The sequence below is a fragment of the Clarias gariepinus genome, chromosome 15, assembly GCF_024256425.1.
Source record: "Clarias gariepinus isolate MV-2021 ecotype Netherlands chromosome 15, CGAR_prim_01v2, whole genome shotgun sequence".
Taxonomy (NCBI): Eukaryota; Metazoa; Chordata; class Actinopteri; order Siluriformes; family Clariidae; genus Clarias; species Clarias gariepinus.
Window position 1 is genome coordinate 26,639,223 of NC_071114.1, and position 17,195 is coordinate 26,656,417.

The window sequence follows — 17,195 nt, forward strand, 5'->3', positions numbered from 1 at the left end:
ATTCATACACATTTACATTTCATATAAACTTTAATAATTCTTTTGATTGTGTAAAGCTGCTTTGCGACAATGACAACTGTTAAAAGCGCTATACAAATGAAATTTAATTAAAAGTTTAGAGCGTGATTTTTTTAAATCTTTTGCCCAAAATGTCATTATATATATATATATATATATATATATATATATATATATAGTAATTATTAGTGTTAGTCTACATTAGTATTAGTATACAAACAAAAGTTTGCATTTTCCCCCAATTTAATACACATTTCTATTCCCATGATTAGAAAGAATCCCAGCACTTGGCACATGACGGTCTACCATCTGGACCATCATGGCCTGTGTTTTAGCAGCTGGATAAGTTGGATAAGCTAGATTTTTTTTTCAGCAAGGTTTGCTAGCCGTCGTGTACAGAAGTGCTACGGCGCTGTACGGTTGTTCTACCACGAAAGAAGAAAAAAAAAAATCCGATATGGAAAGATTAGCGTGTAGTATTTCCGCCGGTTCAGCTGAGATTTTTCCCCCCTGCTTGTTCTTTGAATCCGCCCATATTATTTGGGTGTCAGCCTTGTTCTGGTTGGAGGGAGGGGGGGACTGGTCATAGAGGTCCGATGCGTCACGTTTATCTGGGCCTTGTGGAGCCCCGCCGGCTGCGCGTCGTCCGAATGTGTTTGTTTTGGGTTTTTTCGCAGGACCGGAACCTTTATTTTCCCGCTTCCCTCTCGCGCATTTTGGATCCAGCCGGAAAATAAATAAGGTATCGAATCGGCGCGCGAGGAGAGAGAGAGAGAGAGAGAGAAAAAAGCCGCAGCTTACTCTAAGAACGACATGTTAGGACGGCGTGCCTGGTGTCGGTTTTCCCCTAGCAGCAGCAGCCGCCGCCGCGGTGTAGCCAGCCAGCCTACTGAAGTGCACAGAGCTAGGGATGGGTCTAAGCGCTATGCTGCTCGGATGCCATTGTGCTGAGAGATTTGTTTTTCCCTCCCGTTTATTTCACGCATTTCTAATTTCGTTCCTTTTTTTGTTGTTGCATGCACTATTTATTGTTTGTTAGCCATGCCAGACGGTTAAAGCAAGGACATTAGCCAAGCTGGTGTATAAAAAAAACGAGCTGCTTGCTCCTGGTGTCTAATGCTATCAGCAGCTAGCTAAAGTTGCTAAAAAAAAAAGAAGAAGGAAGAAAAACTAAAAGGCTTCTTTGCATGAAATGCAATTTGTTCGTCTTGTTTGCATTGTTGCTTTATTGCATTTCCTTTTATGTAGTAGCTAAGGATCTTGTGAACACATTTAGGGATTTTTTTTTCCTTCCCCCCTCTAGCTGTTCTAGCAGGCTAGCTATACCAATCAGGGCAGCGTTTAACCCTGCATTTACATGAACTGAACAGTGTGCATTTGGTTTGTGATGTGCATTTTAAAAAAGGACACAGTTTTGTTTATTGAACTCTTTATGCATTTCTATAAAGGCACTTAAATCCTAAAAAGCATCCTTGGAGAATTAAACTGATTTCAAGTAAGCTGATGTTGTTGTTTTTTTTCTCTTGCAGGTATGCTGCTTGGTAATTTCACATGTGGTGTTCATATAATGTGACAAGACTTTTCCTTGGAGTCATAGACAACCTGCCATATTGGAAAATTTTAAATAACCAAGGTCCTGTAACAGCTGAAGCCATACATGTACAGTGGAAGGATGACCGAGGCATGGCAGCAGCAGCATGCAGTGGCCCCTCCTCCTGTTGCACATCCTCTTCTCCAAGGGAGCGAAAACCCCCTCGGTAGTGCCGTGTATGGGATTGTCCTTCCGGCAGACCCCGCTTTACAGCAGTCGCAGCACGGTCAGCACAGCCAACAGCATCCGGTGCCTGCTCAACAGCCGTCCTTGCAAGTCGGGAGCGAGGGCGGGCACAAATGTGGAGCGTGCGGCCATGATATATCTCACCTGGCAAATCCACACGAGCACCAGTGCATGGTGAGCCAGGACCGCTCGTTTCAGTGCACCCAGTGCATGAAGATCTTTAGCCAGGCCACTGATTTGCTGGAGCATCAGTGTGTTCAGGTAGAGCAGAAACCGTTTGTCTGTGGTGTGTGCAAAATGGGATTCTCACTTCTTACGTCTTTGGCGCAACATCACAATGAGCATTCGAATGGCAACAACCCTATGAAGTGCTCTATCTGTGAGAAAACATACAGGCCAGATTCTGCCTCCTCAACCCCCCAGCAGCCATCTACAGGTGAAACCTCCAGCAGTGGAGCAGCAATGGGCTCTTCTTCATCCACTGCTTTTCAAAACTCCGACAGGCCCTACAAGTGTTCGGTGTGCTCGAAAGCTTTCCGACATCTATCTGAGCTCTCTCGGCATGAGAGAGTGCACACGGGCGAGAAACCTTACAAATGCAACACATGTGAAAAGAGCTTTAGCCAGGCGTCTCATCTGGCGCATCACCAGCGCACTCATAGTGCTGACCGCCCTTACAAATGCGCGGTCTGCGATAAGACCTTCAAGCATCGGCAGCACCTTGTGCGCCACATGTATGCCCACTCTGGCGAACACCTGTTCAAGTGTAACTTGTGTGAACTCCACTTCAAGGAATCGTCTGAGCTCCTGCACCACCAGTGCCAGCCCGCAGGGGAACGGCCGTTCCGTTGCACGACGTGTGGAAAGACCTTTAAACGGCCGTCTGACCTCCGGCAGCACGAGCGCACCCACTCCGAAGAAAGACCTTTCCAATGTGAAGAGTGCCAGATGAGTTTTAAGCAGCAGTACGCTCTTGTGCGACACCGCCGCACTCACAAAAACCCAGCAGAGCGTCCTTTCAAGTGCAACCAGTGCGACAAGGGCTTCCTGCAACCGTCCCATCTTCTCTACCACCAGCATGTCCACGGAATCGAGAACCTTTTCAAATGTGCTGCTTGCCAGAAGGGCTTCAGACAGTCTGGGGAGCTGCTCAGGCACAAATGTGGAGAATCCGCCTCAGGCTCCAATGCACCTGAGAAACCGTACAAATGTGATGTATGCGGCAAGGGTTATAAAAAGTCATCCACCCTTCAGCGACACCAGAACTCCCACTGCACAGAAAAACCGCTCAAATGCTCCTTGTGTGGTCGCCGCTTTCAATCGTCATCTGATTTTGTCCAGCATCACTGTGATCCTGCCCGTGAGAAACCAATGAAGTGCTCGGACTGCGAGAGGCGGTTTAAATATTCCTCGGAGCTCCAAAGACATCGCCGTGTCCATACAGGCGAAAAACCTTTTAAGTGCCCAACCTGCGACAAGGGATTCAAGCAGCGAGAGCATCTGGCCAAACATGGCATCGTCCATTCGCGGGAAGCCCAGTTTAAGTGTGTGTGGTGTGGAGAATGCTTTGGGGAGCTGGGGGCGCTTCAGGAGCACACAGTCCAACACACAGCAGAAGGAGGCGGATATCCAGTAGCCCCGTGCATACAGTAGTGGTGCTCCAACAATGTTAGCCTCCCATCTTGTTTAACAAAGCCACGAATATATAGTGCTTATAGGAAAAACTTGCCGGTGTTCTAAATGTGCTATAATTTATTGAGGTTCATTTTAAGACTCACAGCCTGTGATGTAGTTTTCAACTCTCAGTTCCAGTACTTTCCAGCAAGGTCTTTAAGCTGCTTGGGTTTAAAGTACAGGGAAAAAAATGTCCAAAAAGTTTGTAGGATATACGTTCTAGATTTTTTAGATCTTTCTCCAATATTTGAAATTTAAAATACTCTAAAATTCAAATGCAGTGCTGTTGTAAGTGTTTGTGACCAATTGCATTCTTATTATTTTAATATCAACAAGCTTAATTCAGTAAAAACTTTTTTAGGAGTGGTTCCTAACCTGAGAAGTTTGCTGCGGCATGTGACAGACAGTGTTACTTTTTTCCCTCCATCCTGTACAGTATATGTACAACCTCATGCTTTTTACCTGTCATAGTACTTGTATATATTAAGGCAGACTGCTCCGTATAGTTACCCGACTGTATAAACTTCAATGCCTAACCCATGATGTAACAGGGTATGTGTATGCATGAATAATCTTAAATCTCTATGTTAGCATTTTATGTTGTAAACTGTAACTGGTGCTTATTTGTATGTTGTCTTTTAGGCAAAAGAACAAAGTTAGTTCCTTTTGAAGTGATGCAAATGTATGTGACGAGTGTACGTGGTTAATTCAGTTCATCCCTGCAGTATCATGGCTATCCAGACAATTATGAGTAACACTAATACATTTATACAGTTTATAGTTCGGATTAAGTTTCAACAGCCCAGTAACAGCATGTCTGTCACAGCAATTAAAAAAAAAAAACCCACAAACATAAATAAGCTGGTGTTACTCCTCATGGACGCTCTTCAGTACTTTTCAGAAATTTATGTTTTGTAATGATTTAGTACAATTTAGTGTCTATCTCCACCATACTGTAAACTATATGTCAATGATCATTCCTTTTTAAGGACAGTTATTAGTTTCTGACTGTGGATGTAGTAGGATCATTATTATTATTTTTTACCTTTATGAGACTTTTTCTTTTTTTTTCTTTTTATAGATGCCTTTGAAAAGTGTTAGTGATCTCCCACCAACATTAGTTTTCTAATTATCCTAATATTATAAATATATATATTAAAAAAACCTAGGAATTAAAAGCACCTTGGTTATATTAAGCAATGCCACAAATTTTGTTAGATCCAGTTAGACAAAAATTTGCACTCTAATCAGCGTATCAATCAACTGTCCTATGGTGATCATGATTATTGGGACGATGCCGGGGCAGTCGAGCATCCTGTAGAAACATCCTAGGAAACAACACTAATCTATTAAAGGTTTGTTAACGCTAACAAAGTAGTCGTGTTTAATTTTCAGGAACAAACCTATCAAAATTCTTGATTTCAATGTCCATTTCTTGTTACAGTTATAATAGGTTATTAATAAGAAATAGGGATGTAAACGGTTATCCTCAGGTCTAGTACCTGTAAACCATTCTCTAGGTTTTTTTTGCGCATGTCAACATTTTAACATTTTTAAGTGTTTTTAAAGATGATGGAGCGACTGAAATATGTAAATATCTCTCTATATGTAATAATTTGTCCTATCTTTGCACTTGTATGTATTGTGATCTTAGGCTACATGGCATTAACCAATAAATGTTTGCAAATATGTTTATATGTATGTTTTCACTCACTCACTCTTACTCATTGTCTATAAAGCTTTATCCTGGGGCCTGAAGCCTATCCCTAGAGACTTAGGGCACAAGGCAGGGCACACCCTGGAAGAGGTGCCAATCCATCGCAAGGCAAACACTGGCACACATTAGGGGCAGTTTGGGAACGCCTGCATGAAAGGACTGTGGGAGAAAACTGGAGTGCCCGGACGAAACCCACCAAGCATGGTGCAAGACGACAGTGCTGTCTATATGTTTTTTTTTCTTCTAAGTCAGAATTTTCAGTTAGTCCAGCTGTTGCAAAAATTTATTTGTGGTTTTAATATATATTTTTTTCATTTTGAAAAAAGAAATTTTATAATATATATATATATATGTATGTGTGTGTGTACACTGTATATAAAAGTGTATGTATGTAATGTGTATATACGCGCGCGCACGGTCGCCTGGAAGCTTATTGAGCGCTTCCGGTTCTCCAGTCAAATCAGCAGCGTTGGTTAAATACGCAATGGCTCGTTGTCTCCTACGTAAGTACACTAAATATGGTGAGGAATCCAGGGCTTGTGCCCCCTACGCAGTGCACTACGTATCTCCCAGGAAGGTGGATTGGGATTCGGCGTTTGATTCTGCGGTTTGAAACAGAAGGGGTGTGAGTGAGAGCTAGCTAAGCAGTGCAGGGGATCCCTCCACCCCCTTGGCGGAACATTTGGGAAAAAGCTCAAGACGAATATTACTGATATTATTATAAATATACATAAAATTATTTTCCGAAGCCGTGTATTTGATACGTACCTGGCAACCTTCTTGCGTTTTGAAATAACTGATATTTTGGATAAAACCGGTTTGAACTGATATTAGGAGGGTCGCGAGACGTTGTCGTTGACGAATCGAGCTAGCTTGTTAGCTAGCTATCCATCCGTGTGTGTGTGTGTTAGCTTACAGTGGTTATAAACCATGATGTGGACTAAAACCTGTTTAGTTATTTAAAGAAATATCAGTCTAACTGGTGTGTATATTAACGTAAAAAAAATTGTCTTAGCTAGCAATAATAGCTAAGTGCTAGCCAGACTTAACGTTAATTCTACGTTATAGTGACTGAGTAAGGAGCGCAACGCACAGTATAAATGAATACATTGTAATTAACTTATCATCATAGTCAGATAAAAATAATAAGCTATAACCGTTTGTAATTGTTTACATAAAGACAAGTTAGTAACGTTAAATGCGTAGCGAGCCGTGCGCTGAGCTGACTAGCAGGCTTCGCAGTTGACATGTTTGTGCATGTGCGTGTCGTTTAGCGATCCAGCTGTTCATCACGCATCACTAAATCGTAACGTGTTTACGCATCCAGCTATGCGATCTCGGCGAAATGTTTCCTAGCAAGCGTTCTTAAGCTGGCGCTGTGTCAGAAAGTGTGCAGGCTGCTTTCCGGCACACTCGGACACTCCTTATCAGGACCGAACAGGAGGTCATGGTCCCAGCTGCATTGCGGCCCTGTTTCACCGGAGATACCAGGCACACATTGCTACAGTGAACCAGGCTGTACACAGAGCTGCGAGAAGACAAGACCAGCTTTGCGGAGTCGTGTAGGGAGTGCTGTGGTCGGTGGGGTAAAGGCAGACCCGTCATCGCCCATGCCCGCCATGCCTGGTCCGGCGGCCAGCAAAGCGCGGGTGTACGCTGATGTGAACACTCTGAAGAGCAAGGATTACTGGGACTATGAAGCACACGTGCCTAGCTGGAGGTATTTATATAAACTGTTGCTATAAAGGTTTCCCACTCTGTCCTGCATATTCTTGTCTTTCTTACTCCACAGAAACCTCATCAAACAAATCAGCGTAATATTTGCTAAAAAGTAAACATTCAAAACAGGTGTCACTGATCTAAACACAACATAAGGGTTCAGAGTCTTTCTGGAGTTGAATAAATGTATAGGGAAAATCTTTAAATTATGCATGCCAGAGTGTTCTTCAAGAACTGAGGGGTTCTTTAGTTCTGGTCATGCTTTGGTTCACAAAGTAATAGGAACAGGTAGATATGTCAAGCTCTATTTTTTGGATTGTTTTGGAAGCCATAATCATTCTTCAAGTTATTCTGCTTGTAAATAATAACAACTGCAAATAATAATTCATACAAATATATTGGTTCTATGGTTGGAAAGTTCATAATTAATCTAGCTATTATATTTAGCTTTAGTCAATGCTGTGCCTATTTTAGGTTGTAAAAAATGTACCTTCACATTTAGAGGTCTCTGAACATATACAGTATCCAGTATTTATATTCTTATTTTCTTGTATCTCATTTCCATGTCAGCAACCAAGATGATTACCAGTTGGTTCGGAAGCTTGGAAGAGGCAAATATAGCGAAGTGTTCGAAGCCATCAACATCAACAGCAATGACAGGGTGGTGGTGAAAATACTCAAGGTGAGATGTAAAGCTGTGTTTCTTAAAATGGGCTCGAGATTTTCCTTAATCATGTGATGAGATTTCTGTCAACTCTGAGAAATAAAACACTTGCCCTGGGATGTGCTGTTATTACACAACAAGGTTGTGATATGCAGCCCCAAAGCGTGGTCACTGTTACCGCTCATATGTTGATTATTTTCTCATAACAGCATACACTGAAGTTGCTTAATTCTTTTACCCCTCAAGAAGTTGCCAATGCAAAGTTAATTTATTAACAAACAGCATAAATCTATTAGGGTTGCTGAACCTTTGCGAGATGATGGCCTTTTTTATGTAGATCATCCACCCAATGAATCCCAGTGGATGTGTTGTTACTATGGAATCGCTAAGGTGTTAGAATAAGTGCATTAATATTGACATGTGATATTAAGTTAACTCCCAGCCCACACTTTCATAGCTGACCAATTAGAATAGAGTTTTTAACGCTGTTGTGGGATAATTGTTATTGTATAGATATTGAAGGCAGTCTCAGACCCCTGAGATAGCTGCTATTATTAATTATATACTTATTAAAGCTCTAAACACTTCTGGTAGCTTTAATGTTGTTAACAGTTAGTTGTTTGTCTCCTAATTTAAAGCCAAACAACATAAAACAATTTACAGCATTAAGAATGTCAGTTTGATGTAATTGCATGCTCAATTCCAGTTAATGTGAGGACCAAATATTTAAAATAAAAATTCAATAATCCTTTGAAGTATAAAATAAAAAATATTTAAATACTAAATATTTGAGTACCTGTATTTTCTTAAAAAAATTTCAAGGGCTGCTTTAAAAGTAAATAGTAACATGTGCAAGGGATTTCGCTCTTGGCTTTTTTCTCATGCTGGTGCCATCACTTTTGCAGCCTGTCAAGAAGAAGAAGATCAAGCGAGAGATCAAAATCCTGGAAAACTTAAGAGGAGGAACCAACATCATTCGCCTTGTAGACACAGTCAAGGATCCTGTGGTAGGTTTCTGTCACAACGTCTCTTAAGCTTGCTGAGTGTAGTATAGATACATAAAGGTGAATGATTGACTAAATAAAGTTATTTGTACTTATTTCAGTCTAGAACACCAGCTCTTGTCTTTGAGTGCATCAACAACACAGATTTTAAGGTATGATATTTTTTTTAATGTATGTAATGGCTTTTAAAATGTGTAAACTGTGAGCTTCATAAAAGTTTCAATTTAACTCAGTACTAAAAGGAAGTATTTAAAATATACTTCACTGTTTGGTAGACGTAGCTTACATAAAAAATTTTTTTTTACAGGATCTCTACCAGAGATTAACAGATTTTGATATTCGTTTCTACTTGTATGAACTTCTTAAGGTAAGAGTGGCACAATACCTTTAACTTTCCCTATTGCTAGCTCTATACATAATCTTGCTGAATGTAATTTTTGGTTTATTTGCAGGCTCTAGATTACTCTCACAGCATGGGGATCATGCATCGGGATGTAAAGCCTCATAACGTGATGATAGATCACCAAATGAGAAAGGTAACTTGTGCAGTGTATTTTCAATCTTGAAAGTAAATGGCAGTTAGAATGCAGCTTAGTTTACAGAATAGATAATTTTGTATCACAGCCAAGAGGGGAAAAAACATTTTGTAACATGGGATTTGCTGCACTGGTCTTCACTATGCACAGAAAGTTAGTACAGTGAAACCTCAGATTGTGAGTAACACGATTTTTCTCTCTCTCGTGCTGCGGAATTGTGGGAAATTGTCTCCCCTGCCGGCTCTGCGTCTTCTTACTTTAGCTACACACACACACATACACAGCGCCTGCGCGCACAAATGGAAACACTTAACTGTCGGGATTTATTTTTACTTTTTTTTTTAAGGTAAAGTGCAGGTTCATTTGTTTTATTTTTACTTTATATTTAAGTTATTTTATGTATTTATTTTTTGGGGCTGTAGAATGAATAATGTGAGTTTCCATTATTTCTTATAGGAAAATTTGATTTGGTTTATGAGTGTTTTGAAAGACGTACCCACTTCCGGAATGAATTATGCTCATAATCCAAGGTTTCACTGTATTTGGTTTAGGACATAGTCCATGTGTTTGATACCAGCAATTGCTTATTATTACATAACAATAATAATAATAACAATAACATATATTGTGCATGTCTGTCGTATTAGCTAATTAATGTTATTTTGTTTTCCAGCTTGTCAAATGTGATTCTCATTAGTGAAAAGCCAGGCAATAAGGATAAAAAGAGAAAGATCAGACAGACAAACAGAAGCACTTCCTCTTGAATAATATAACCAAATTTTAAAAGAAACCCCTTTTGTTACATTACTAACCAGTTATCCTTGATTCTCCAGCTAAATTAACTACAGAAATATATATAGTATTTCCACAACGAGGACAAATCATCTAATTGCCATTTACTGATCTACTAAATTTCTGACTTAGTTGTTCAGCAAGAGAAAAGCTAAACCTCCACCAGTCCTGAAAGTTTTTTCCCCCTTGTACTTTAATATCAATTGATCTCTTTCATCCTTTTACTTCTCTGTCTCCCTTGATTGGCTGCTAGCTTTTGTCTGTCATTGATACTTATTTCAGCCTTAAAGGTGTGGAGTGATGAAATGAGATGTATTTGAGCCTGATTCAGTGCTGTCTGTTACAGAATTGTCAGGGTGACTCACAACAACCCACGAACAGCAGATTATACAGTATTTTTAGTATTTTATCATCCCTTGACCCAGGAACCTTATTTTTTTTTAGCCCCTCCATTTTAGCAGATGAATCCTACACAGAGTGTAATGTAATGCTCTGTATGTCTGTGTGCGATTTAGTTGCGCCTGATAGACTGGGGCCTTGCCGAGTTCTATCATCCAGCACAGGAATATAATGTAAGGGTGGCATCGAGATCATATAAGGGGCCAGAGCTGCTGGTTGATTATCAGGTATAGAGTAAACACATTACTGAAATTTTTATTTATTGGTATTTATATTATAGAAAATTTTTATTTTTTATTTATAGGTATTATTTATATAAAAATACTTGGTTATTACCTTCTTTGCAGATGTATGATTACAGTTTAGACATGTGGAGCCTGGGCTGCATGCTGGCAAGTATGATTTTTCAAAAAGAGCCCTTTTTCCATGGCCAGGACAATTATGATCAGGTAGGTATAAGAAGGCAAAGCTTACACATAATAGTATCTAAAGCTTCTCAATAGAGATAAGTTATTTAACTGTGTGTGCTTTTAAAAAAATATATTATTATTGCCCCCACAGCTTGTTCGTATTGCGAAGGTCCTCGGGACCGAAGAGCTTTACAGCTACCTTAATAAGTATCACATTGAACTGGACACACGTTTCAAAGACCTGCTTGGACAGTGAGTTCAAGTCCACATTTTTAATGTTGTGTAGGTTTGTATTTAACTTGTATGTACAGTACCAGTCAAAATGCACCTTTTAATTCAGTGTTTTGTGACTTATTTTCTACATTCTACAACAATACTGGATTTTTTTTTTTCAAAACTATGTAATAAAACATATGACATTAGGTAATTAAGTAACAACAACAGTCAGTATTTATTTTACGGTTAGCTGTTCTAGAACAGTTTTTGCAAGACCAGTGTTGTTAAATGCATTTGCAAAACCCATCAAGCACCATGGAGACCATCCCAGGAAAGCACGATCAAAACTTACCTCTGCCGCAGAGTTACCAGTTTAAAAATCACCAATTAACAGCATCTCAAATTATAGCCGTTATGAAGGCTTTTCAGAGCATAAGTAGCAGACACATCTTAATATCAACTGTCTAAAGGAGATTATTGCATATTTTGGATGTCTTCAGCATTTTTCTACAATGTAGTAAAAAGCAGGTAAGATCATTGAACTAGAAGGTGTATCCAAACTATTGACTGGTAGTTTGTCATAATAGCAGAAATTAGTTTTTTATACAAATAGCATATAACTTCACAAAAACGTAACATTTGACCAAAGATAAATGCACAGAATTTTTTTAAATTCTGATTAATGATGAATTTAGATTTTCGTTTGTTTATGCATTTTTTCCAATACTTTTAATAGCAATGCATATATTACAAGGTAATAAACAATAAAAGCAGTTAGTTTATTTCTGAACATTGCTTTTAATTTGGAAATTTTCCCCATTGTTGCTGTCTTATTACATTGTACAGCAACAATGGGGAAAATTTCCAAATTAAAAGCAATGTTCAGAAATAAACTAACTGCTTTTATTGTGTATTACCTTGTAATATATGGTAATACTTTTAATCAATTTTAATTGATTATCACAGTGTAATATTATAATTGTAGCAAACCTCCAAATGCTCAAGGGATTATGTAGAAGGGCTGTAGCATCCATTAAAATTCAATGATTATTAGGGCTGGGCGATTAATCGAAAAGTTACAGAAATTCAGAACCTATAATCGATCAAATTTTCCCAGGTCGATTATTTTGATTACTTTTCCATTAAAAACACTACCGCGTGTGTTGGGTGACCCCGCTCCGTTACGTTATTCCGCCGACATGTCGAGCATGGAAAGCTTAAACACTGAGACAACTGAGCAACAAGAGCAGCTCGTACCAAAGAAAAACACAGTCTCCGTTATTTGGACACATTTTGGCTTCAGTAAGGATAACATTGAACAAAATGAAGTCAGATGTAGACACTGTAGAAAAACAGTTTTGACGCCCAAATGTAACACCACCAATTTGTTTTAACACTGTGACTGTTCGTTTTAGGCAATGTGTGCTTTAATTTCAGTTGTTCAACATTGATCTTCAATAAATAATCATAGTAGATAGTGTGCATTTCCTTTAATTATTTAAAAATCAAGGAAGGCACCCTTCATTCAAAAATCTCTCACTTGTAATATGTGAGCATATTTACTGTACAAAAGTTGTCTGTGAACTATGAGGGCAAAAAAAAGAAAAATCATTCATTAATCGCAATCAAGTTAAAATGTTCAATTAATCGAGATTTTGATTTGAGGCCAAATCACCCAGCCCTAATTATTATACAATTTTCTGGATGTTCGCTGCATTTAAAATGACGAGAAGGTACTTTGGCTGTACTTTGCAATGAGATGAGAAAGCAAGATGAGTATTTACCGGTTTTAAATATAGAGATATAACATCGCATTTCCTGCCTAGTTATTGCTTCACTAATAGTTTTTTTTTTTCCGTTATTACAGGTTTATTGCACCCTACTGTCAGAATAGGCTTGTTTTTTTATGGAGTATTTTGTGTATTTAAAACTATACTGTCAAATAATTTACTATGTTGTATTATTAAAATTTAACCTTGTGCTAGTAGGGAAGCATTAATACTTATCTTGGTAATCATGGTACCAGGCTTATTTAATTTTGCTTGTGAAGGAAGGCTCTGATGCTATGTATGCGACTTCATCCTAATATATATTGTCACACTAATGACAGTATTACAGGATTGAGGATGGCAATCAAGACTTCAAACTGCTTTGTGGAATAGCACACTAAATAGCACACAGGCTCTGTGGGGGGAAAAAACAAAGGGAGGATTTACAGCATTTCCTCTTACACAAGGAATCTGAGAAAACACCTTAAACCTAAAACTCAAAACCAGATCTAACCTCAATCACTAGCAACGAAACCGATTTCTACAGGAAGTGCTAGGTGATTGAACGTCCCAGAGCTTTTTTTGTTCTTAAGAATTTGTCATGACCCCAATTGCTCCCATTCCAAGCTCAACAAATGCCGAAGGTAAGAGCTTTCCTTCCCATTGACGTCACTTCCACTAAAGCTTCAGCTTAATTTCCTTGCCTTCCATATTGAATGGTCATTTCCTACCAAAATTACAAATTGTCTTGCTGAATGTTATGTAACATGGTAACAATCCTACCAAGCCAGTGCAATGATGAGAACTGCTTGGACCAGTTGAATCTGGATATTGCAATGAACACACACAAAAAAACCCACTTTATTAATAGCTATAGAAACATGCTTTTTCGAAGTGAAATAAAACCATCTTTTCATATTCAATAAGTAATGTAGGTTCTGACGTGTTATTAAATGTTCCCCAATTTTGTAACAATTTGAAACTCATTAAAAAAGTTTTATAAGTAATTAAGTATAGCCTATTCTTTATAACTTTTCTCACTTAATAACCAAGCGCACCATTTAAACAATACATTATAAATTAAAATGCAAGAGTTTTACATTTAACTTTAATTTAATTATATATTTTTTATGAGTAACTCTGTTATCCATGATTATTATTTATAAACAGACTCTTATAAATAATTCCCTTTTATCACATGGGATGAAGATGATATTTAATTAGTTTAGAGTGCACCACCCGTAGGATTATAAAAAAATGGCGATGCTTTGCTTCCTCAAATGCCTTGACAGTGAGTGTGCAGGTTGAGTGGCTGGAACAATGTGACTGCGTGCAGATTCTAACGCAGGCTTGCTGGGTTTCTAACATGCACAAGTTTTGACTAATTTGCACTCACTCTGTTTTAAGACGTGCGTAATGAATAGGTTTGAAATTTGAATCGAGATTCATAACTCAATTAATCTTCCTAAATAATTAATACTAAGTTGGTTACTCGTTTTGGTATCACTGAGCACTGTGTGTATGTACTCCTACTACGGCTGAGCAGTGAATATGTACTCATACCTGGTCTGAAAACAAGAAATAGTATTGACGCATCTCTCCTCTTGGATGTTTAATCGCTATAACATTTCATTGATTAATGACACCATTTCTGTATGTGCACTGCATATAGGTAAGGATATTTTGCCCATTTTTCATTTCACTCTAGGCAAACGCGAAAGCGCTGGGAGCACTTTGTGCAGCCAGAGAATCAGCACTTGGTGAGCCCTGAAGCCCTGGATTTGCTAGATAAGCTGCTGCGTTATGACCATCAACAGAGATTGACTGCTCAGGAGGCCATGGAGCACCCCTACTTCTGTGAGTCCAAAAGTACTGTACTACTTGCTTTTTTTTTAAGCATCAGAGCATTCACACCAATGTGAATCTTTTCCTTCACATTTTAATAAAGGCGCTCTTTCATTGCAAGTCTGTGTCTCAGACGCAGTGCCATGTTTATGTGTGCAGATCCTGTGCTGAAAGGACAGCCTCTCTCAAACTCAGATGGCACCCTGGCAATAAGCAGTTCAACTGCGACATGATGAGCTAAAAGTAAAAGGTACAGTTATTTTCAGTCAGCGGTTAAAATCTTGAAGCATGTATATGAATAAATAAATAAACATTTATTTATTTATTTATGTATTAAGTAAATCTTTAATCCTTTTTTTTCTCCTTTAGGAAAACCTTTTTACCTCAGTGTTTGGCAGAGACCCTGCGTTTCAGGTGTAAGCTTCACTCTACTGAAGCAAGAAGTAATTTAGTATCACAAGACATGTACAGAAAACTGAAACACACCGGGCTGGCCGACTCCCTCTCGTTTATTCACTTTGTATTAGTGCTGCTTGCCACAGTTACTTAGATACCAAAAACAGTGGTATTCTGTATGTCCCCTTCTTTCCTCTTTTAAGTTAAAGATCTCTCTTTAAAAACAAAAACAAACAAACAAACAAAAAAAAAAACAAAAGCTAACAAAATACATTACAGAATTATAAGTGATTATATATTGTGGTTGGGAAAGAATGCCTGCTCTTTCCCTGTGACTCTCAGGCTCTACATGACTGCTGTGGGCTCAGGATCCAGGTTGCGTTATGTGCTGGAAAGATTGTCATGGTCAGTTAATTTGCCCTGCTGAAATGAGTGCAAATTCTAAATTATTATTATTATTATTATTATTATTGAGTATGAAGGCTTTTCTGCAATCTGTTGAAAATATGATATATTAAATAAGAGATACTTCTTTTTAACCAGTCTGACATGTGGGTTTCTATTTTTAATATATAACTGCGGGTAAATAATGACAGCTGTGCTTCTATTATGAGACTGGATGGCTTCTGGGACCTAATTTAAGACTAGTCATGTGCTCGATGTAGGCCCTCGATCTAAATTAAGCCCAATTAATCTAAATACACATAGGATCTATTTTAGCCAGATGTTCGACAACTGCAGATGTTTTTTCTTCATCTAAAATTCACCAGAAAACCAACTCCTAATACAAATCAATGCTAATGTTTGCATCCCCCTGATTACAGGTTTTCAACTATGGTTCTGAAATTTTTAATGTTTTCTTGATGTCATTAACAAATCAGCTAATAAAAAGCCTTTTTTTTTTTATTGAAATGAGTGTAAAAGCAAGGAAAACACTAAAATGTCGAGGTCAGGTATCCTTCAGGTTCAGATCAGAAGGAAGAAGATGAAAAAAAAAAAGTCAATTTACAGTATAGAAGGAACAAAAGGTCTTCATTACTTCAATTAATATTTATTGTAATTATGTTTGTCATAGATGGATTATAAAATTAGTTGCAGTTTGCAGACTAGAAGTTATGCCATAATATTTGTGGTTCAGTACCGCCCAAAGCAACAATTTTTAACTACACCATGCCAAATCTATGACATGCTCAAACAGCCCTGATCAAGTGGAAACTAGTTTTTGGAGCATTTAACCATAATTATCATGCTATTTTTAGTAAGGCATAGTAATCAAGCAAACTAAAGAGTTAACTCATTTTGCATTATAATTTTCACTTTATAAAATATTCTTTCCAGGGTTTACAAAGAATGGTGTAAAAAGGGAAAAACATCCAGTATGATGATGATTTCTGATGATGTTGTATGATTATGACTGATTCAAGCTGATAGAAGAGCAACTTTGACTGAAATAACCACTCGTTACAACGCATAACCTTGAGGCGGATGGGCTACAACAGCAGAAGACCCGACCGGGTACCACTCATCTCCACTACAAATAGGAAAAAGAGGCTACAATTTGCACAAGCTCACCAAAATTGGACAATTGAAGACTGGAAATATGTTGCCTGGTCTGATGAGTCTCGACTTCTGTTGAGACATTCAAATGGTGAAGTCAGAATTTGGTGTAAACAGAATGAGAACATGGATCCATCATGCCTTGTTACCACTGTGCAGGCTGGTGGTGGTGGTGTAATGGTGTGGGGGATGTTTTCTTGGCACACTTTAGGCCCCTTAGTGCCAATTGGGCATTGTTTAAATGCCACGGGCTACCTGAGCATTGTTTCTGACCATGTCCATCCCTTTATGACTACCATGTACCCATCCTCTGATGGCTACTTCCAGCAGGATAATGCACCATGTCACAAAGCTCGAATCATTTCGAATTGGTTTCTTGAACATGACAATGAGTTCACTGTACTAAAATGGCTCCCACAGGCACCAGATCTCAACTCAATAGAGCATCTTTGGGATGTGGTGGATCGGGAGCATACCACAAATCTCCATCAGCTGCAAGATGCTATCCTATTAATATGGGCCAACATTTCTAAAGAATGCTTTCAGCATCTCGTTGAATCAATGCCACGTTGAATTAAGGCAGTTCTGAAGGCGAAAGGGGGTCAAACACCGTATTAGTATGGTGTTCCTAATAATCCTTTAGGTGAGTGTATATACTGTATATACACACACTGATATACCTATAATATACATGTCAAGTGG

The 17,195-nt window shown here is 38.5% G+C and overlaps 2 protein-coding genes across 2 annotated transcripts; both read left to right on the forward strand.

Moving 5' to 3' along the window:
* The first annotated feature begins 407 nt into the window (after nucleotides 1-407).
* Nucleotides 408-4,927, forward strand: LOC128543435 (zinc finger protein 319). Its single transcript, XM_053513859.1, has 2 exons — nucleotides 408-760; nucleotides 1,548-4,927. The coding sequence occupies exon 2, from the start codon at nucleotides 1,676-1,678 to the stop codon at nucleotides 3,446-3,448; it is 1,773 nt and encodes a 590-aa protein (XP_053369834.1). The 5' UTR covers nucleotides 408-760; nucleotides 1,548-1,675; the 3' UTR covers nucleotides 3,449-4,927.
* A 770-nt stretch (nucleotides 4,928-5,697) lies between these two features.
* csnk2a2a (casein kinase 2, alpha prime polypeptide a) lies at nucleotides 5,698-15,195 on the forward strand. The gene is made up of 12 exons (XM_053513169.1): nucleotides 5,698-6,906; nucleotides 7,476-7,587; nucleotides 8,475-8,576; nucleotides 8,675-8,725; nucleotides 8,881-8,940; nucleotides 9,026-9,109; nucleotides 10,417-10,527; nucleotides 10,648-10,749; nucleotides 10,862-10,962; nucleotides 14,404-14,552; nucleotides 14,700-14,790; nucleotides 14,910-15,195. Exons 1-11 carry the CDS (start codon nucleotides 6,797-6,799, stop codon nucleotides 14,771-14,773), a joined length of 1,056 nt encoding a protein of 351 aa, XP_053369144.1. The 5' UTR covers nucleotides 5,698-6,796; the 3' UTR covers nucleotides 14,774-14,790; nucleotides 14,910-15,195.
* Nucleotides 15,196-17,195: the final 2,000 nt, after the last annotated feature.

Bases quoted from the DNA above. Each gene is read 5' to 3' on its own strand.
- LOC128543435 (XM_053513859.1), top strand. From the start codon at position 1,676: ATGTACAGTGGAAGGATGACCGAGGCATGGCAGCAGCAGCATGCAGTG.
- csnk2a2a (XM_053513169.1), top strand. From the start codon at position 6,797: ATGCCCGCCATGCCTGGTCCGGCGGCCAGCAAAGCGCGGGTGTACGCT. The intron at 8,941-9,025 runs GTAAGAGTGGCA...GTTTATTTGCAG, and splicing joins ACTTGTATGAACTTCTTAAG to GCTCTAGATTACTCTCACAG. The intron at 9,110-10,416 runs GTAACTTGTGCA...TGTGCGATTTAG, and splicing joins TAGATCACCAAATGAGAAAG to TTGCGCCTGATAGACTGGGG.